The sequence below is a fragment of the Canis aureus genome, chromosome 16, assembly GCF_053574225.1.
Source record: "Canis aureus isolate CA01 chromosome 16, VMU_Caureus_v.1.0, whole genome shotgun sequence".
Taxonomy (NCBI): Eukaryota; Metazoa; Chordata; class Mammalia; order Carnivora; family Canidae; genus Canis; species Canis aureus.
Window position 1 is genome coordinate 37,817,837 of NC_135626.1, and position 19,515 is coordinate 37,837,351.

Sequence of the window (19,515 nt, forward strand, 5' to 3'; positions counted from 1 at the left end):
TTAGAAGCCAGGGTCTGGCCTCATACCCTAGAGCTTCCCTGCCTAAGCTGCCCAGACCCTCAGAAGGGTAAAGAGGGTTAAAGACCTCTGTCTCTTCTAGCTCTCCACATGGCAAGTGTGAGGGAGGGGGAAGCCTTGGGCAATGGGGAAAACCTGGAGTGGCTCACAGAGCTGGAATCTTGACTCTAGTCTCGGGGCCTTTCATTGTGAGGACACATGCTCTCATCTACAACCCCAACACCCCAGCACATTCATTCATTGCTTCCAGTCTGTGGGTTTTAGAGGCAGAAGACAAGCAAGCCCAGTCATCCCTGTCTCCCTTTCTGGAAGGCTTCCAGAATATTCCATACCCAGTTATTGGAGGTGTTACTGAGGTGCTCTGGTAACAACTCACTGTGGCCAAGACATCTACACCTAAGGAGATAACCATCTTATCATTAATCACTGGGCTGCAATTAGCTGATTGTCCTCGGCTCTGAGGTGGAGGAGGTAACTTGAACCTGACCAGGTTTTGCTTTTGCAGCTTTAGCTAGGACATCTGAGGTGGACCGCAAAGCTGGAAGACTCCCGTGTCAGGCTCCCTGCATGGAGCCTGCTTCTCCCTCTGCCTGTGTCTCTGCCTCTCTCTCTCTCTCTTTCATTTTTAAAAATCTTAAAAAAAAAAAAAAGATTATTTATTTATTCATGAGAGACACCGAGAGAGAGAGAGACACAGGCAGAGGGAGAAGCAGGCTCCCTCTGGGGAGCCTGATGCAGGACTTGGTCCCAGGACCTGCGGGATCACGACCTGAGCCAAAGGCAGATACTCCACCACTGAGCCACCCAGGTGCCCCAAGATTTTATTAGAGAGAGAGAGAGAGAGAGAGAGTGCACGCACACCCACGAGTAGAGAGGGGCAGAAAGAATCTGAAGCCGACTCTGCACTGAGTTTGGAGCCAGATGCAGGGCTTGATCTCACAACCCTGAGATCATGACCTGAGCTGAAACCAAGTCAGACTCTTAACCGACTGAGCCAGCCAGATGCCCCAATGTGGGAAGATTTTTTGAAAATGCAGGCTCACAGGCAGGCTCTGCATAGGTTGCCTGATTGAGCATCTCTGGGAGTGGGGCCCAGGAACCAGCATTTTATTTCAATTAAATTTTTAAAAAATATTTATTTATTTATTTATTTATTTATTTATTTATTTGAGAGAGACGGCAGTGAGAAGGGCAGGAGAGGGAGAGAATCCCAAGCAGACTCCTTACTGAGTGGGGAGCCCGACCTGAAGCTCCATCCCATGACTCTGAGATCATGACCTGCGCCGAAATCAAGGAACCAGTATTGTAAACACATTTGCTGGGTTTCTGTGGTGCTCAGTGAAGTTTGAGAACCATTACTTAAAAGCCTGAAAAAGCTACACCCAGCCCTAAGTCAGAGAGTGCCAGACCTGGCCACATCCCCAGACTCTAAGGGAACCTGAAACCATGCTTAGAGTCATTGTTAAGGTGTCCCAACCTCCAGAAGAGTTTTGGCAAAAATAGTGTTTAGAGAGCCACACCTTTTGGTTTGCATCCAGAATAGTGTCCTAGATGTAGTTTGTCCCTCACCTCTGCGGTCAGTACCCAAAGACTCCTAGCTATTTCCAGAGAGGTCAGACCATCTGGCATAGAGATGGGATTTGCCTCCCCGGAGGAATATACTCCAGATTAGAGGATTTACAAGCAAGAACATTTTGAAAAAGTATCTGGTCTCCCCAGGTGGTGTTTAAAGGCTTTGGATGTGTGCAGTCTATGATTCCTCAGATCAATGTTGTCAATATAATTATCATTCCTGTAAAGGCAGACCTGCCTGCTTTCCACATTGTGGCTAAAGAAGAGGCAGGGAGTAAAGCTTTGGTTGAAAAGTTGGGCCATTAATTGTCTGGTACTGAGAATGTGTGAAAATTTTTGAGGTGGGGTGCTCGTAAGTTATGCTTCTGAGGTGACTGTGTCTTCGTTAAAGGCATGGAAAGGGTTGAGAGGCCAGGGCCTCACATTCTGGAATGTAGTGTATCCTTCTGGACTCCTGGCCTTTGGTCATGAGCTCTAATGGCTGTAATGCACTAGGACATTTTCATGACCGAGACCCTTTTATGGGAACCCCTGCCTCCCAGTAGAGAAGCTCTGCTTTTGTTTACCCACATATCTGCTTATATATTGATTTTCTATCTACAATTCTGTGTTTTCTGTGAAATGTAACACCCAGTAACACACACAGTGAACACCTGCGTGCATACTCACCGTGCAAGTCAAGAAACATTACCGAACTCCTCTTCCCCCCTGCCCAAACTCCCTTTTAAAATAGAGTTTTTAAAGTGCTAAAAACCTTACTCTCATGCAGCGAGTACCTATCATATATTTCACTGAATTCTGTGGGAGGATAGGACAGGCAGATGTGAGGCCTAGCAAGTGAAAGAAAGTGCTGGATACAATTAGACACAGAACTGGTTAGTGCCCTGCCATTATCAGCAGAACTGGGTAATGTTCTACAGGACCATAAAGCCATAAACTTTGGGAATGACTATCTTTGCCACAGGCAGAAATGCAAAGCATTTCTAACAGCGAAAAATAATTAGCAGCACATATTCTGTAAGCTTCCGTCTTTAGAGGCTGGGCCTAATTGGTAGTAAATAGTAAAGTCAAACAAAAATTCTATGTCCAGGGTCAAGTGACCTGGAGACAGGCTTGTGGAATAGCCCTAGTGTAGTTTTTGAAAACATCTGCTGTGTTTTTCTTTTTCTAATTTTATTTTTATTTATTTTTTTTTTTCTTTTTCTAATTTTAATATGCAACTATGCATTCCTAAGCACCATAGTTTTGTTTTCCATGACTTTGAACATATACTAGTTATTCTTGTTGTGTCTTACTTCCTTTGGTCAACAGTGGGTTTAAAATTCATCTACATATTTGCGTGTAGCTATAGTCATTCTTCTTCATTGCTGTATATAGTATTCAACTTGATGCTTATACCACATTTTATTTATTCTGGTGTTGGACATTAGATTGCTTCCACACGCTGTGGATGTTCCCATACATATTCCCTGGTGTATGTGTGGAGTGGAATTTGCTGGGTCTTAGAGTTTATGATCCTTCCACCTTACCAGATAATACTGATCTATTTTTCAAGTGGTTGTACTGACTTAACTTCCTGCCAGCAGTGATGAGTTTCCATTGCTCTACATTCTTAGCCTTACTCACTTTAGCCATTTTTAAAAATATATTTTATTTATTTATTCATGAGAGACACAGTGAGAGAGGCAGACATAGGCAGAGGGAGAAACAGGCTCCCTGTGGGAAGCCCGATACAGGACTCAATCCCGGGACCCTGGGATCATGACTTGAGCCATGCTCAAGCACTGAACCACCCAGCTGCCCTCACTTTAGCCATTTTGATTGGGCGTAGTGGTATCTTATTGTTTTGTTTTGTTTTTTAAGATTTTATTTATTTATTCATGAGAGACAGAGAGGTAGAGACACAGGCAGAGGGAGAAGCAGGCTCCATGCAGGGAGCCCGACTTGGGGCTTGATCCCGGGTCTCCGGGATCATGCCCTGAGCTAAAGGCGGCACTAAACCTCTGAGCCACCCAAGCTGCCCTGGGGTTTTAATTTGTACTTCTCTGATGACTAATGAAGGTGAACACAGGTTTACATTTGTTTTATAAACAAAATATCGTTAGTCTGTAATAGGGAGCAGTATTGCATGGTAGCTGAGAAGTAAGGATGTGATATTAGAGCTGGATTCTGATATCCCACCACTTACCCACTCTGAGCATTGGTTTCCCCATCTATAAGAAAAATGGGGTTGATAGTGACACGTAGTTGAGGGCTGGTGGAGAAAAGGAAATGAGTCATCTGTGTAAGGGCACAAAACAGGCCCTCAAAAAGTGGGAGACATTGTTATAAAAAATAGCCCCTGCTCAGTGAGTGGATGATTCCATTCAGAGCCCACGTTCCCTTGCTGACCATGATGTAGAATCATGTGGCGGCATCGTGCAGTGTCAGGCCTTTGTTTTCCGCCATAATCAGGAGGCCAGGGGTTCAGAAAACAGAACATTGGCTAGCAGAGAAAAGGAGTTTCTTGATTTAGCTTTGGGATGGACCCTCCGCTAGTCATCCCGGAGTCCTGGCTAGCAGGGGCATGCGCCTCTCCACCTGCGCGCTCTTGCATCTTCTGGGCATAGGACGGGGTTCAGGGGACCCATGACAGTTCTTAAGCTGAGGCCATACTGACACCTCTGGGCTTCTGGTGACCCCTAGCAGGGCTCTTGGGAGATCAAACTGCTGACCGTGGAGCAGGGACCAGCCAGACCCCAGAGTCTGGAAAATGTTTCTTTCCCTTTCAAATATGCTAGCTAGCTAGTTATTTATTTATTTATTTATTTATTTATTTATTTATAGATTTTATTTATTTATTAGAGAGTTATAAGCACGTGTTATAAGCAGGGGGAGTGGCAGAGAGAGAGAGAAGCAGGCCCCTGCTCAGCAGGGACCCCAATGTGGGGCTAGATCCCAGAACCCCAGGATCATGACCTGAGCCCCAAGGCAGGCACTTCAACCGACCGAGCCCCCCAGGTGCCCTCCTAGCTTCCCTTTAGTGTACCTATTTGCTTCTCACACCATTCAGCCAGTCGGCAAAGAAAAACACAATTTTCTCATATTGCCGTGGAAGGGAGGAAGAGGAAATGGAGTGTAGTGGCATCTTATCCCAGTTGGCTCGGACAGAGGGGCTGTACCCCACTTTTTTCAGCCCCCTTATCCCTACCGTACTGCCTCTCCTCTCAAAGTTAGGGTGACCTTATCGTCATCATCCCTGTTGCGAGTGAGAGGCGCTACTCAGATTTCTTCCACAACAGAAGTCATGAAGTGGGACGAGTGGCGGACTTGGGTGTCTGGTCACCATGCTCCGCACCTGCCCCCAGAAAAGGGCCCATCTAGCTGTGACTCTGTCCCTGTGTCACCAGCCTCAGCCCTTACCCAGTAATGAAAGCTCTATCTTGGGAAGTCATTTAACTTCTGAGCACATTTTCCTCTGTAAAGTGGGAATTAAAGTGTACCTGTCCAGCTTCTTTATGAGGGGGTGATTATCACCCGGGCCGAGGGAGATAATGTGCAAAGGGCCTTTATGCACTCAGTGTGAATGACGGAGCAAATGTGAAGGTTATTAATATTAACAGTAACAGGTGGTGTGTACCTTGGTGGGGGTGGGGTTCTCTTGTGTTCCGGCTGCCACGACTCCAGCCATCTGACGCAGCTGGCCCTAATTTTATAAATATTTACTCCTGTGTAATGACTTTGTAAGGAACAAGATTGATTCTCCCAGCCACTCGTGGAAACACACGTGTCCATACCTGCTTTCAGCTTGTGAGAGAGTCCAGTTTGGTTCCTAGACCTGGTCTGGAGCCTCAAGACCTCCTGGGAACAGATGGTACCAGGCCCTTGTTTACAGAGCAAGAAACTGAGGCCCAAAGGGGTGGAGACTCTCCCAGGATCACATGAGTTAGCAAAAAACTGATGATCTTCCGGGGATGAGGCAGGGGTGGGGAAAGGACTGAATTTCTAGGACACTGATGGGGGACACTAGGCATTGGGTCCTTGGTATGAAAAAGGAGCTGGGACTGACATATCCTCTCCCCAGGGCTCACCATCACCCTCCACACCCTGAGAAGGGGGCTGTCACACAGGGAAGCCGGGCCCCCAGCTGTAGGGACGCCTGCACGCACCCCCCCCACCCCGCTTCTACACATGCACTTCCCCTCCCCTGCTCACTGACTCCCCGGTTTAGGCCTCTTTTCTTTCACAGAAAGTAAACACAGGAAGCTGACCTTTCTAACCCCTAGGACAAAAGTCGGAAGGGCAGTTGCCTTGTGAGCCTAATGACCTCAGGAGGGGTGGCCCCTCTTTGTCGCTCCCCCATCACCAGTGGACTAGGATCACTGAGGGAGTGAAGCTCGGGGACACTCGCCTTTTGCTCTGTCTTAGGAATTTGAGAGCAGGCCCCTGGCCTTGTGTCTGAAAACTTCCCTCTTGAGTGCCCTTCCAAGCAGGAGTTAGGGGAATCCGTGGGTTTCCAGGCTGGCCAGGCCTAGCTGCCTCCCCGTGAGGGATGCACTCAGCCCATTTCACCACAGGGGTGTGGGTCCCTGCTGGGGCATGAGAGGAAAGGGCTGGTCCTGCCCAGCCCCTAAGTGAGGCTTCGCTGCTGCCCTGCCTGTCTTCCCAGCCCAGGCTGTGGTGAGTGTCATTTAGCCAGTAGAAGCAATGGGGTGTTCTAAATGGCCGCGCCTGCAGACCTTTAGCCCAGCTATTAAGTGTGAGCCCCGCCTGGCCAAATGTTAACTCTTGCTCTCCTTGCAAAGTGAATGCCAAGGAGTGGGAGAGAAGGCAGCAGAGAAAGTAGGAAGAGATGGCCAAAAGGCACTGCCCTGGCCTGGGACAGCTCCCATCAGGCCTTGAGGCACAGAATCACTGGTTCCTTCTGCTCCAGATAACAGGGCAGGCTGTGCTCTTCTCCCTTCCTTGACAAAGAGGGAGGATCCTGCATTTGTGGTCCCACAGCGTGGGGTCCTCAGTAGAGCTCTGTGAGGTCAGGTCCACAGAAGCAGAATTGCCTAATGATTAAGAGAATCTGCATGATCTTGAGCAACTCACTTAGCTTGTCAGTGCCTTCGTGTCCTTCTTATCTGTTCAGTGGGGAACCCCTCATCGTTGCTGACAAGCCTGTGACGTAAAACACCTAGTGCAATGCCTGACACCCAGCAGGTACTCCGTGAACAGGTGTTTTTGTCATCCTCCAGCAAGGCCTGAGGTCGACACCGATGTTCCATTTTACAGAGGTGGAAACTGAAGCCCAGCAAGGTTAAGTAGCATCTCCAAGAAGCTCCGACAAGAATCTGGTTCTCTCTGCCTGTGGCCCTCGGCGAGTCTCCTCTCCTGGGAGCTAGTAAATGGCAACAGGAAGGGAGATTTGGTCCATCTGCTAGAAGTCCTTCACCCAGTACCTTTCTGCCGCTGCAGATAAAATACCACGAGGAGTTCGAGAAGAGCCGTATGGGCCCCAGCGGGGGCGAGGGCGTGGAACCTGAGCGCCGAGATTCGCAGGACAGCAGCAGCTACCGGCGGCCCCAGGAGCAGCAGCAGCCGCCCCACCACATCCCAGCCAGCGCGCCAGGTGAGCCTGAGGCCTGTGGCAGCAGAGGGCCCGAGACCAGGCCAGCCGTGGGCTGGGGAGGATGCTGGAGGGGATCCCCATGTCCATGCACACCTGTACCTGTGCTCACACAAAGTCTCAGGCCCCGTCCCAGCAGGGCCATGGGCACCAGGGGCAGGGTCTGTGCTGGGTCCCGGTGTGTTGCCAGAGATCCAACCCCCCCCACCCCCCCGTTAGAGTACACGACACCAGATGTGCACACACACACAGATGAGCCTTTGAGAAGTGGGGGCTGAGCAAGGTTGTGGGGGTGGAAATGCATGATGGGGGCTTCGCAGGGGAAGAAGGGGGCTCCGGGAGGGATTGGGTTTGGCAAGATGGTTTCTGAATCCCGTCTCCCCCCTCCATCATCCAGTTTACCAGCAGCCCCAGCAGCAGCAGGTGGCACAGTCCTATGGTGGCTACAAGGAGCCCGCGGCCCCAGTCTCCATACCACGCAGCGCCCCAGGCGGGGGTGGGGTGAGTAGCTCTGGCCAGAGGGAAAGAGCCTGGAGCTGGGAGGTCAGGGGTTGAGGGAGGGGGTGGGGTCAGAAGCCTGAGGAGGCCAGAGGTAGCTGGGCCCAGAGACATAGCTCCTAGATTCTCCTTAGAAATCCACCCAGGAGTCCTGGCTTCCCCTGACCCTTGACCCCAGCTCCTGTTGTCCACTGCAGGTGATAGGGATCACAGCCTTTGAGCAGGGGATGTGTGGTTAGTGGACAGAGCCCTGGGTTGGGATTGGGGCCCAATGTTCCAGCTCTGGGTGTATCTTGGGTACCTTTCCAGCTCCCCAGGAGCACAAGAAGCACCTTTCTGTCCAGGGCCTTCCAAACCTTGGCACCACTCCCCAGTCTTCATGAGGGTGACTCCCCCCAACACGTCCTTCAGATCTCAGCTTGCCCCTGCCTCTGAAGGGTTCTCCCAAACCACCCCCCCAATTGTCAAGTAGGTCTCCCCTGACATCTTTATTACTCCACCCTGCTGGTTTTCTTCAGAGCACTATTCCCAACTCAAAACTGTTCTGTCTGTGAACTTCAGTTGCATCCCCTGCTGGATTTGAAGCTCTGTGCAGGCAGGCAGTGTCCTTTTGGTTCAGCTACTCTGAGCCAGGCACAGAGTGGGCACTCACTGACATTGCCAAGTTAGTGATGAGCACAGTGGGACAGGTGTCAGGATCAGGCTTACCAGTCCTTAGAGCTGAGGTCCTCCAATGAAGGGCATTCTGAGCCACCCATACTGAGCTCCTGGCTGAGCTTGGCTCTTCTGTGCTTGGTTCCTGGGAATTCAAAGTAGCTCATGTAGGAGCAGGAGAGACATGCTTAGAGAAGTAAAATAGCCCGAGATACAGGCCTTCCTGGAGCCTCATGCTCTGGACACAGGGCAGTAAACAAGGGAGTGGCCATGCTGTGTGAGGTGCTGGGCAGGACGGAGAAGTCATCTGTAGGATAAGATTCTAGATAGGCCAGCCAGTCCTTCAAATACTTGCTAAACCTGTCTTGGACATGAGGGATTTGTCTCTGAATAAAAGACCACCATCCTGCAATCCTGGAGCTTATATTTCAGTCAGGGAGACAAAAAGGCAAAAAGTAAGTAGGTATATAATATAAGGTCGGATAGAGGCACATGCTGTGAAGAAAAATATGGCAGGGCAATGTGAGGGAAAGCAGCAAAGTCCTCAACAAGATGAAAGAGTGAGTGGTTGAGGAAGAACAGCAACTGCAAAGGTCCTGGGGTCAGCAGGAAGGCCAAAATGGTTAGGAGGGAGGAGGGTAGGAGATAATGTCAGATCATGCAGGGACTTGTAGGCCACAGGAATGCCTTTGTGATTGCCGAGCTATGCAGAGTGACAGGTTCTGATTTATGTTTTTTTTAATTTTTATTTTGTATTTATTTTTTTTAAGATTATTTATTTATTTATTCATAGAGACACAGAATGAGAGAGAGAGAGGCAGAGACACAGGCAGAGGGAGAAGCAGGCACCATGCAGGGAGCCCAACGTGGGACTCGATCCAGGGTCTCCAGGATCATACCCTAGGCTGCAGGCGGCGCTAAACCACTGAGCCACCTGGGCTGCCCGATTTATGTTTTTTTAAAGGGTCACTCTGGGGTGCCTGGGTGGCCCAGTCGGTTAGCGTCTGCCTTGGGCTCATGATTCATGATCCTGGGGTCCTGGGATTGAATCCCACATTGGGCTCCCTGCTCAGTGGGAAGTCTGCTTCTCCTTTATCTCTGTCCTTCCCCTCTGCTTGTGCCTGTTCTCTCTCTTTCTCTCTCTCTTGCATAATAAATAAAAAGAGTGAAAAATAAAGGATCACTCTGACGGCTGTGTGAGAAGAGGCAACAGAAGGTTGAGGGTGGAAGCAGGGAGATGAGGGAGGAGGCTGTCGTAGGATGGAGGCGTAGCTGGTGGCAATTCAGCCTAAGAGATAGAGGCAGAGTTGGTGATAAGAGACCAAGGTCACTTTGTGGGGGGTGGGGGGGGTGACCTCTTATGCCACACACAGCCTTTGCGGCTGATGGATCTGGCTTCTGCTGCTTGAAAGAAAGTTTGCAATTTGGTACTGGGGTGCCAGGCTAGCTCAGTCAATAGAGCATGTGACTCCTGATCTCAGGGTCTACATTAGGTGTAGAGATTACTGAAAAAATAAAATCTTGGGATCCCTGGGTGGCGCAGCGGTTTGGCGCCTGCCTTTGGCCCAGGGCGCGATCCTGGGGACCTGGGATCAAGTCCCACATCGGGCTCCCGGTGCATGGAGCCTGCTTCTCCCTCTGCCTGTGTCTCTGCCTCTCTCTCTCTCACTGTGTGCCTATAAAATAAAATACTTTAAAAAAAAATAAAAAATAAAATAAAATCTTAAAAAATAAATAGAAGGAAAAAAAATTGGTGTTCAAGAGCGTGGGACACCTCTGAATGCTTAAAAGCCAGGGAGTGACATGATCAGGTTTGCAGTTTGGAAAGATCCCCCTGAGATGACAGCGGATGAACAGATCAGAGGCCAGAAACAGAAGGGCTGAGCAGGGGTCCTAGTGGAGTGGGACTGTGGGTGTACACCTGGGAGGTCCAGAGGGGCTCCTCCAGTCCCGGGTCAGTCTGCATTCAGGTCCCAGGGCCCGGGCTGGGGAGACCACAGAGGCTGAGCTGACCCTCCAGAGACAAGTCCATGTAAAGGGCGGTGAGGACGTTCGAATCGGGCCCTCGTCTAAGACCACAGGAGGACTGCAGGTGCTTCGCTGGCCGTTTCCTAGGCCGGGGCTTCAGCGGACGATTTTGGCTGAGGTTTGAGGGTGGAATCTCTTGTGTCACCTGGAGATGTTTCTCCCCAGAATAGGTCTTGAAAACACTACCGAGCCCTGTAGTCATTGGGCCTGCTGCATTCCTGTCGCGAGAGGTGGGGCAGAGCTGTGGCCGTTTCAGGCCCCGTCCTGGGCCTGGCCCTTAGTAGACGCCAGATAGTTGTGGAAAGGGTGGTGGGTCTCAGGTAGCGAGGCGCAGAGGAGAGAAAATTCGTGGCAGAGCCTGTCTGTCTCCCGGCCCCTGGTTCGGCCCCTGGGCCCCTGGTTCGTGACCCATCCAGGCTCTGTCCCATCCTGTGGGGGCAGAAGGAAGGGCCGGGCCAGGCCCCTGATTGTGTCCCCCACCCTGCAGAAGCGGTACCGCGCCGTGTACGACTACAGCGCCGCCGATGAGGATGAAGTCTCCTTCCAGGACGGGGACACCATCGTCAACGTGCAGCAGATCGACGATGGCTGGATGTACGGGACCGTGGAGCGCACGGGCGACACGGGGATGCTGCCGGCCAACTACGTGGAGGCCATCTGAGCGCCTGGCCCGGCCGCCCTGCCCCATCCGTCTTCAGTGCATTCCACGGCATCGCATCTGTCCTGGGCGTCACCTGTCCCCCCTTCAGTGTCTCTGTTTGTTTGTTTTGTTTTGTTTTAATCTGCGACAGCTTGTTTATTCCCACCCTCCTCCAGCTTTTGCCAACCGAAGCCTTGTTCTGCCACTTTCGCAGGCTCTTCCTCTGGCAGGTTTTCCCTTTGACCAACTTCTTGGTTTTCTCTCTGGATGGAAAAGGTGTGGACCTCTCCGGGGGAGGCTGAGGCACAGGGAGTGGGTCTGGAATTGGAGACCCATGGCTTCTCTCTTTTCTGCCCCCCTCCGACCTCCCTGCCCTCCTCACACACCCCAACTTTCCAGGACTCCTGGGGGAGGGGCTCCATACATTCCCAGAGTGGGACCCCACCACCCTTGCCCCTGGGAAGGGCTTGGCCTCTACTTCTCAAAGACAGGGCTGCTGCGCCCCCCCCCCCCCCCCCCCCAGTCTCTAGGACCACAGAGGAGGGTAGGTTCCCGCTCTGGGATCCACTCGCCCCTCCTCATTCGTGTTCCTTCTCTCACTGTGATTTTGCTCTCGTGCCCACACACACGGCCGTGTGGGCAAGGGGCTCCCCAGGAAGCACGGCTTGGGTCAAGTGCTCACCTTTCTTACTCTTAGGGACAGTTGCAGGAAGGAGGGGAACAGGGTGTTCTCTCCCACAGCCCTTTTCATTCCTCCACCCCCAGTCTCCTGGCCCCTGAGCTCTGGGTTAGGTAGGCCCCTCCCCACCCCACTCCCCGTGGGAAGATGTCTCAGGCCTCCCACGGGCACCCCTCCTCGGCCCAGGGCCATGTGGACTGGAACTGTGCGAAGCCACAGGGCTTTGTGTCTCCAGGACTCCGCATGTGGAGGAAGGGGCGCGTCTGTGTCTGGCGGGCTAGCTGAGCAAGCAGTCGGGGTCCGGGCCGCCGGGAGCCCCTGGGCTTCTGCGAGAGTTCACAGAGCCGCCTCCCTGCCATGGCTTCCTCAGAACCCACAGTGGGGGAGGGCCCTGGGGGAGACACGTGCCTCGTGGTTTCTGTGGAGTGAAGATTCCTCCTTTCCTTCAATTGCCAAACAGCAGAAGCCCGCCCACCCCCTTCCCCTTCCAGAGTGCTGGCCAGAGGTAAGGGGGGTGGTCGTGGGGTTGGCGAGGCTGATGTTGGGGCCTACAGTTCGCTGGGGTCGGTGGGGCAGGCTTCGTGGCTCTAGGCCTCTTTCCCCCCATCTCTGTGTCCTGGGCTGCAGACCACCCTGTGTCACCCGCAGTGTGGGTGCCTCACTGCCCTTTCCCACCATCTCCCCGCTAACCTAACGCCCCCTTGAAGCAGAGGGAGAAGGTCCCAGGCCTACAAAACTGGAAGCACAGACCCCGGGATGAGGAAGGGAAAGATGGTGCTATTTCCAAGTCCCTTCTCTCGTTCGCTGGTGGCTGTGACGACCCTTGCTTGGCTTTATTCATCTCTGGGCTCTCTCAGCATCCCTCTGGGCTTCCCCCTCCTGTCTTTGCCTCAGCCTCGACATCTTTGCCTCCTTGTCCCATTGGGGGAGGGAGGACCCTGCAGGCAGTTGCGGCAATCAGGTCTTCACTGCTTGGGAGTCAACCTTGGAATATTTACCCCAAATCAGAAGGTTGAAGAAACGACTGTGGGGGGAGAACTCTCCCTGGCCCATCTCTCTTCTCTGGCCCCGACCTAGGCGAAGGCAGGTGGAGGGGCTTTATGTTGGACAATTTGGGAGCTGAAGGAGGCAGAGAAGGAGCAATCTGGGGAGCTTTGAGAAGGGGGCACCTGGCCATTACTTTTCCTCTTGATCTCAAAGCACAATTTGGATTTGGGAACCAAGGTCAGAGACCTGTCCTGTTGCAAGACCTGTGGTTGGGAGCCCGGTTAGGCGGGAGGAGAGCCTGGAGGAGCAAGAAGCAGCCTGTCTTCCCTTAGTTTAATTTTTCTTCCAAAACAAGGCAGGCCAGCCACTGGAATCTTGCTGCCGGCCACTCTGCTCCTCCCGGCCTAAAAATAGGGGACCTTTTTGTACACACCCCCAGAGAGAAGGACTGCCACACTGGTGCTGAGGGACTCAGAGGCTGCTAGGAGTCCTTGCTCCTTTCCAGAACCATCCATCCCTAAAAGAGCACAGAACTGAGGGCTGGGCCAAGTCCCAGGTCTTTTCTTACAGTTCACAAAGGTCTTTGGCCAATCTAATCCCAGGAAAGCAGATACATCAAAGCTAGAATGTGACTATAACTTTAGTGGACCAACCAATAAGAAAATACAAGAAGCCCAATAGTGAGAAAAGTGAATTTGTCACACTGCTTCCTATTCCTCATGTCCCTCCAGGGAAAACTATTGCTTAATTTCTGCCTTTTTCCTCTCACATATGCACTTTTGGGCCTTTTTATTTTTTATTTTTTAAGTAGCTGGAAAAAAAAAATACCACCCCACAAACCTGTATTTAAAAAGAAACAAATGACCATGTGAAATTTGCCTCTGTCCAAACATTTCATCCGTGTGTGTGTGCGTGTGTGTGTGTGTGTGTGTGTGTGTGTGTGAAGCCGTCCGTTCATCTTTTTATATGGGGTGGTTGTCTTTTCTTGGTCTGTTTGGTCCTCTCCCTCGTGGGCTTGTGCTTGGGATCAACTCTTTCTGGCCTGTTAATGATTCTCGACATTTGACTTGGACCACAAGTGAATCTTTCTCCTGGTGACTCAAATAATAAAAGTATAATTTTTACCTGCGGACTTGGTTTTCTCTCTGGCTCTGAAGTGCTGCTGTGTGTGCTGTGCATGTGCGCCATTACCCTGTGCCCCACTCCCCTGGGAGTCCTGCTGCCCCCCCCTTGAGGAGATGATGCCCCGTTGGAGAGCTGTCCGCCTGAATGGAGCAGCGGTCTGCTCTGCGATGGGGACTTGGCACCTACTTCCTTCTCGTGGAGAATTCTTCCTGCCAGTCTGCTCCTGGCTACAGTTTGAGGCCACCTTGGTGACATTTCCAGAAGCTTCCCTGATCTCCTTTGTCTCCCTCGTCCTGTCTGACTTCCTTAGTTTGACCCACCACTGTCTCTCCACGAGCCAGTGCACTCACGGGGCAGGTAATGGGTCTAAGTCCTCTCAATCTCCAGTGCCTGCCCTGGGCCAGGCTCATAGCTGTGAAACAAATATTTGTTGCACTAATGCATGAGCTCAGCCCAGGGATAGGAGCAGGTTTAGCCCTCTGCCACTGCCTGGGACGCGGGAAGAGCTTGGTGCTGTGTGAGGAATGAAATGACAGGGAAAGTCTGGGTGGGGTAAGACATGGGATGAAGCCATCTTATGGGGGGGGGGCATCTGGCAACCTAACCCACTCAGAAGCTGAATAACTACCACCATGTCCATCCCACTGGTGGGGTTCTGAAACCCGGGGAGGGCGTGGTTTGGTGGAAGTTGCACAGCCAGGGGCAGGGCCGGAGGTCTTAGGACCCCCAGTGCAATGCTCACAACAGCCTCAGGCCATGCCACCTTGCCCCGTGGGCCCTGCACCCATGCCCTTTGCACCTCTCATCTCTGTATCCACCTCCTGCTCTGTCCTTTGCTCCAGGTGCCCTGGGTCTGACCTCCCACCAGAGGGCCAGATGGCCTCTCCCTCTTCTGCGGGACTGGGAAGGGGACAGTGGTAGAGGAATCTGGAGCCGCCCCTCCCAGGATGGTGCTGCCAGTCAGCCTCCTGTCCAGGTGCTTTGCAGGGGGGGCATTTCCCACTTGGGGCTCAGGATGAAGGCATCCTCTGGCTTCAGGGGAGCAGCGGTGGAGGTGGAAGGGCCCTCTCTGAGCCTTGGTAATAGGGAGAAAGAAAGATGCAAGGGCTGCAGGGCTGCAGGGAGTGGTGCAGGGAGCATCGGAGGCCCCGGGTGGGATAATTAAAGACAGTGCCGACACCCACTCCCTCTCGAGCGGACTGAGCAGGCCGCCTAATATTTTCCCAGCAGAAGGGAATGAGTTGGCAAATCTTGCCTCCTGTTGGCCTGCCCCCTCTGTCTGCCGAGCAGCAGCCCTCCCTCCCTCCCTCCCTCCCTGGAGGCTTCATTCACCAGAGCGATTGGAGGGGGCAGTCAGCTTGGGAGGGAATCCTTGCCTCCACTCCACTCCCTGGTCACAGAAAGCTCTGGGCCCTACCTCCTGGGCACAAGCCAACAGGAGGGTTTCCAGACCCCCTTCTAGAAGCCGCCTCTAGCATGTGGAAGGGGGTCACTTATGCCCTCGCCCCCACACCCCCACCTGCTGGGCTTTCAAAAGAACTGTTTAGAGTCAAGGATATTCCCTCATTTTACAGAGAATAAGTAAAACATAAAAAGGCATAAAAACAACACAAGACATAATTGAGTACCCACCACCTAGATTAAAAAAATAAAACATTAATTCTCCATACCTCCCAGAAGGCCTCTCTTGAATTTGCACATCTAGACACTCTCACTGCACAGGAATGGGGTCCTGGGAGTTGGATGGTATGCTCTTCGGGTAGAACACTGTCCTGAGCTCCCTGAGGAGGACAAAGATTGTGGTGATGACCACAAAGAGCCTCGGAATAGCTGGAGGAGAGAACTCCGGGGCTCACAGTGTACGCGGAGTGATCTGAGCAGGGCAGGCAGGGCCGAGGGGGCATTTCAGGCTAACAAGGTGGGCCAGTCAGGGGGACAGGAGAAAAATATGGACTCCTGGGGCACCTGGGTGGCTCAGTGGTTGAGCATCTGCCTTTGCCTCAGGTCGTGATCCTGGGGTCCTGGGATAGAGTCCCCTATCAGACTCCCCGCAGGGAGCCTGCTTCTCCCTCTGCGTAAATCTCTGCTTCTCTCTCTGTGTCTCTCATGAATAAATAAATAACATCTTAAAAAGGGGAGGGGGGCAGCCCAGGTGGCTCAGCGGTTTAGCGCCACTTTTGGCCCAGGGTGTGATCCTGGAGACCCGGGATCGAGTCCCACGTCGGGCTCCCTGCATGGAGCCTGCTTCTCCCTCTGCCTGTGTCTCTGCCTCTCTCTCTCTCTCTCTGTGTCTCTCATAAATAAATAAAATCTTTTTTTTTTTTTTTAAGGACTATGGACTCCAGAGTGTGTAAGCCTGGTTGCCTAGGTTAAATCTTGGTCTCCCCCCTTCCAATGAAACATCAGGCAAATTCCTGACCATCTCGGAGCCTCATCTATAAACGGCTTGCAGGGAGGCTGAAACTATGGCCAGTGTGCAGCACCTGGCACAGCACAGGAATCGCCCGAGTGTTAGCTCCCACCCCAGGGGTGCCACCTGAGACTCAGAAGAGACCTCCGTCTATGTCCCTCCATAGCGTGACCCTTACCACTTGCCCATGGCTCACCCAACTCCCAGCCATTATTTTGCTGAGATCATTTGCCAGGGATGTGTTAGAGGAAAAAGGCAGAGAAGGAAGGCAGTCAGGAGGCTTCATTCCTAAGGGATCCGGATAGAGATCAGATCTCCTCCTACGTCCCTATCATGCAGACTCCATTTAGATACAAAGAGGTGGGATTGGGTTCCTGGGGAGAAATTGAGCCTCTTCGCTACTGCCGGGTCTAAATCGAGCAGTGCCTTGGTTACCCCGCTCCCGGGCCTTGTGATTGGTTGGCTGGGGGGCGGCGAGGGGGGCGGCCAGTAGCTGCTGATGGAGCTGCAGCATCTTAGTCTCAGGCCTGGGAGGGGGAAGGGAGCGCAGTGGAGGGAGGAGGGAGCCATTTCTCTCCACTGGCTGCAACCTCCCAGCTCCCAGCTCCCGTCTGCCCGGAATCCAGAGGCCTCCTCAGCCCAGGACTCCATAATGCTGGATATTTTCATCCTGATGTTCTTTGCCATCATAGGCCTGGTCATTCTGTCCTACATTATCTATCTGCTCTAGTGGCCTGCAGCTGCGCCGGGAGCCCTCAGAACAGCTCAGGGGGAAAGGATGAAGCTGACTGGCCGAGCATCCTGCTTTGCTGACGCACCGGTGGATTTTTGCTTCTGGTCATTATTTCGGGTATTGATTCCAAAACAAAATTGAAAGAGATCTCGTTATCCTATTTTTTTTTTCTTCCTCAGATGCATTGATAGAGCCTTTCTCAGACCACTCTGAAAAGAATAAGAGATGCCAACCTCTTTCTTTGAGACCTAATTTAAAATAACGATTTTTTAAAATGAAAAAATAAAACCCCCAATGCGAAGGATTTTTAGATAGGACAGGTCGGGAGTGGTGTGCTTGGGGGGGTGGGACTATGATTTCCTAGTTTTTTTCTTCAAGTGAGGTGCTCCGGCTCCAAGTTATCTTTTTTTCCCCTCTCTCTCTTGGTAATTAAAGGTAAAACACATCTTTATATGTCAACAGAGTGGTTTGCAATTACGCTTCCTTGGTTGCATTAATTAGTGACTCATTTTCACTTGAAGATGAAGTGGCTAATGAAATGTACTTGGGGGTGGGGTCTGGGGGAGACGTGTCCATTCTTTCCCAGCTGTGGGGTTTGGTGGCCGAGAGAGAGGAACTACTTCATTTGTTAATCCATAGCCAATACTGGGCTGCTGATAGCGTCACCCTATTTCCATCTGAGTCTTGTTTCTGGGTTTCCCACAGCTCCCGGTCTCCAGTCCAGCCAGAGGCCTCTTATCAGCAGCAACAGTCCTGCTGCCCAGCAGACCTCTTCCAGAGCCTTCCGGATATGGCTAACCACCATCGAGCAAGGGGCTTTCTGAGCTCCAAGGCAGAGGCCCTCATCTGGGACCTCAGGAATTCGTGGGCATGGCTGGCAGATTCTGTGTGTTCTAACTGTAGATAGAGGGTGTTGAGGCACAGAGCTGAAATGTAGACTCATTAAACTTACCATGGAGAACTGCTCAAATATTCATTCTTGACAGCCTTTCTTTAGGTGTAAATGCAACATATGATGCTAGAACATGTTCTTTCCTTTCCGTTTCACACATAGGGGGCCCCTTGTAGGTTCAAGAGCTCATCGTCTATCTTCATCTATGAAGCGGTCACTTTATCACTGTCTTTGCAGACTGCACCGTGTGAGCTTGTGTGGTATCCCTTGTCTCACTCTCCAGCCAGAAGGAACTTGTCGTTTGAATTTTTAAGATTTATCATAGTTTCTTCCACTCCATACCACTTGTGCCCCAGCTTCTCGTTTCAAGAGAGAAATTGTTACATAATCCTCATTGTTGTGACTAGCTGAATTATAAATTATAGAAATAGGGTAGCTATACCTCATCTCACTTGTTATTTGGGGAAAAATCTCTCTCTTACTCCCAAATAAGTGTTTTTTTTTTATATATTGTCAAATGTTCCTTGTCTGGAAAAAAAGCTTTCAATATATATATATATATATATATATATATATATATATAATTTTTTTTTTTTTTGTCCAATTAGGGTTGAAGAAACCATATATTTTAGAGTCCAGAGTAGATTGGGCTCCAAATCTGTAATACCCAGTCCTTTGAAAAGTCCATCATCATTGTTCTACATTTGATTTTCCTTTCTAGCTTAAAAATAAACCGGGAGAAAGATTAACTTAATAGTTTTTATTTATAATACTGTATTCAATTTCTATGTCTTAAAAGGAAGTGAAATTGAGGCACTACAATATATGATCCAATTAAAATGGAAAACTTGCGTTTTAAAATTCTGGCCAAGAAAAAACACTGCTCTAGAAGCATTGTCTTGGCAATAAATGAATGACCTTCAATAAGTCATTTAGCCTTCAGGGCTTCTGTTTATTCTGACAGATGAAAGGATTGGATTAAAAAATTGCTATTTATTTATTATGTTACTTATTAAATTTTAACTTAATTTTAATTTTAAAGTTCCCTTTTTCATTTTAAAATTCTACAATTCTAGGATGCATTATTTTTGGAAACCACACCTTTAAGGGCAGAATTCCTTCTTTTTTTTTTTTTTTTAAGATTTTATTTATTCATTCATGAGAGACACAGAGAGGCAGAGACAGAGGGAGAAGCAGGCTCCTCGCAGGGAGCCCGATGTGGGACTCGATCCCGGGACTCCAGGATCACGCCCTGAGCCGAAGGCAGACGCTCAACCACTGAGCCACCCAGGCGTACCTTCTTTTTTTTTTTAAGATTTTATTTATTTATTCATAAGAGACACACAGAGGCAGAGACACAGGCAGAGGGAGAAGCAGGCTCCCTGTGGGGAACCCGATACAGGACTTGATCCCAGGACTCTGGGATCACGCCCTGAGCCACTGGTAGATGCTCAACTACTGAGCCGCCCAGGCGTCCCAGAGAACAGAATTCCTATGGAATAAACTTTTAAAATAGTTTATCAGTAGTTCGCTTTTCTGCTCTCTCCACATGACATTTTATAATGAAAACTCAACTGCAAAACTCTTTTGTTGGCACTACCAACCACACTGTGAGGAGAAAATGACAATATTTATTTACTCCAAATATGTGGCAGTGACAATTTGCCTAAGCCATTTAGGAAATAT

At 50.8% G+C, this 19,515-nt stretch overlaps 1 protein-coding gene and 1 long non-coding RNA gene across 4 annotated transcripts in view; both read left to right on the forward strand.

The window, feature by feature from the left end:
* The window catches only part of LASP1 (LIM and SH3 protein 1), a 52,058-nt gene extending 38,265 nt beyond the window's left edge, over positions 1-13,793 (forward strand). For all 3 annotated transcript variants that reach the window (XM_077853025.1, XM_077853026.1, XM_077853024.1), the window contains exons 5-7: positions 7,033-7,186; positions 7,581-7,684; positions 10,851-13,793. In XM_077853025.1, coding sequence (XP_077709151.1) covers positions 7,033-7,186; positions 7,581-7,684; positions 10,851-11,024 — 432 coding nt within the window. In that variant the 3' untranslated portion in view covers positions 11,025-13,793. The remainder of the gene's footprint in view (positions 1-7,032; positions 7,187-7,580; positions 7,685-10,850) is intronic.
* A 1,354-nt stretch (positions 13,794-15,147) lies between these two features.
* On the forward strand, positions 15,148-17,907 carry LOC144286506 (uncharacterized). Its single transcript, XR_013354540.1, has 2 exons — positions 15,148-17,054; positions 17,643-17,907. It is a non-coding gene; the product is annotated as an uncharacterized LOC144286506 (long non-coding RNA).
* Positions 17,908-19,515: the final 1,608 nt, after the last annotated feature.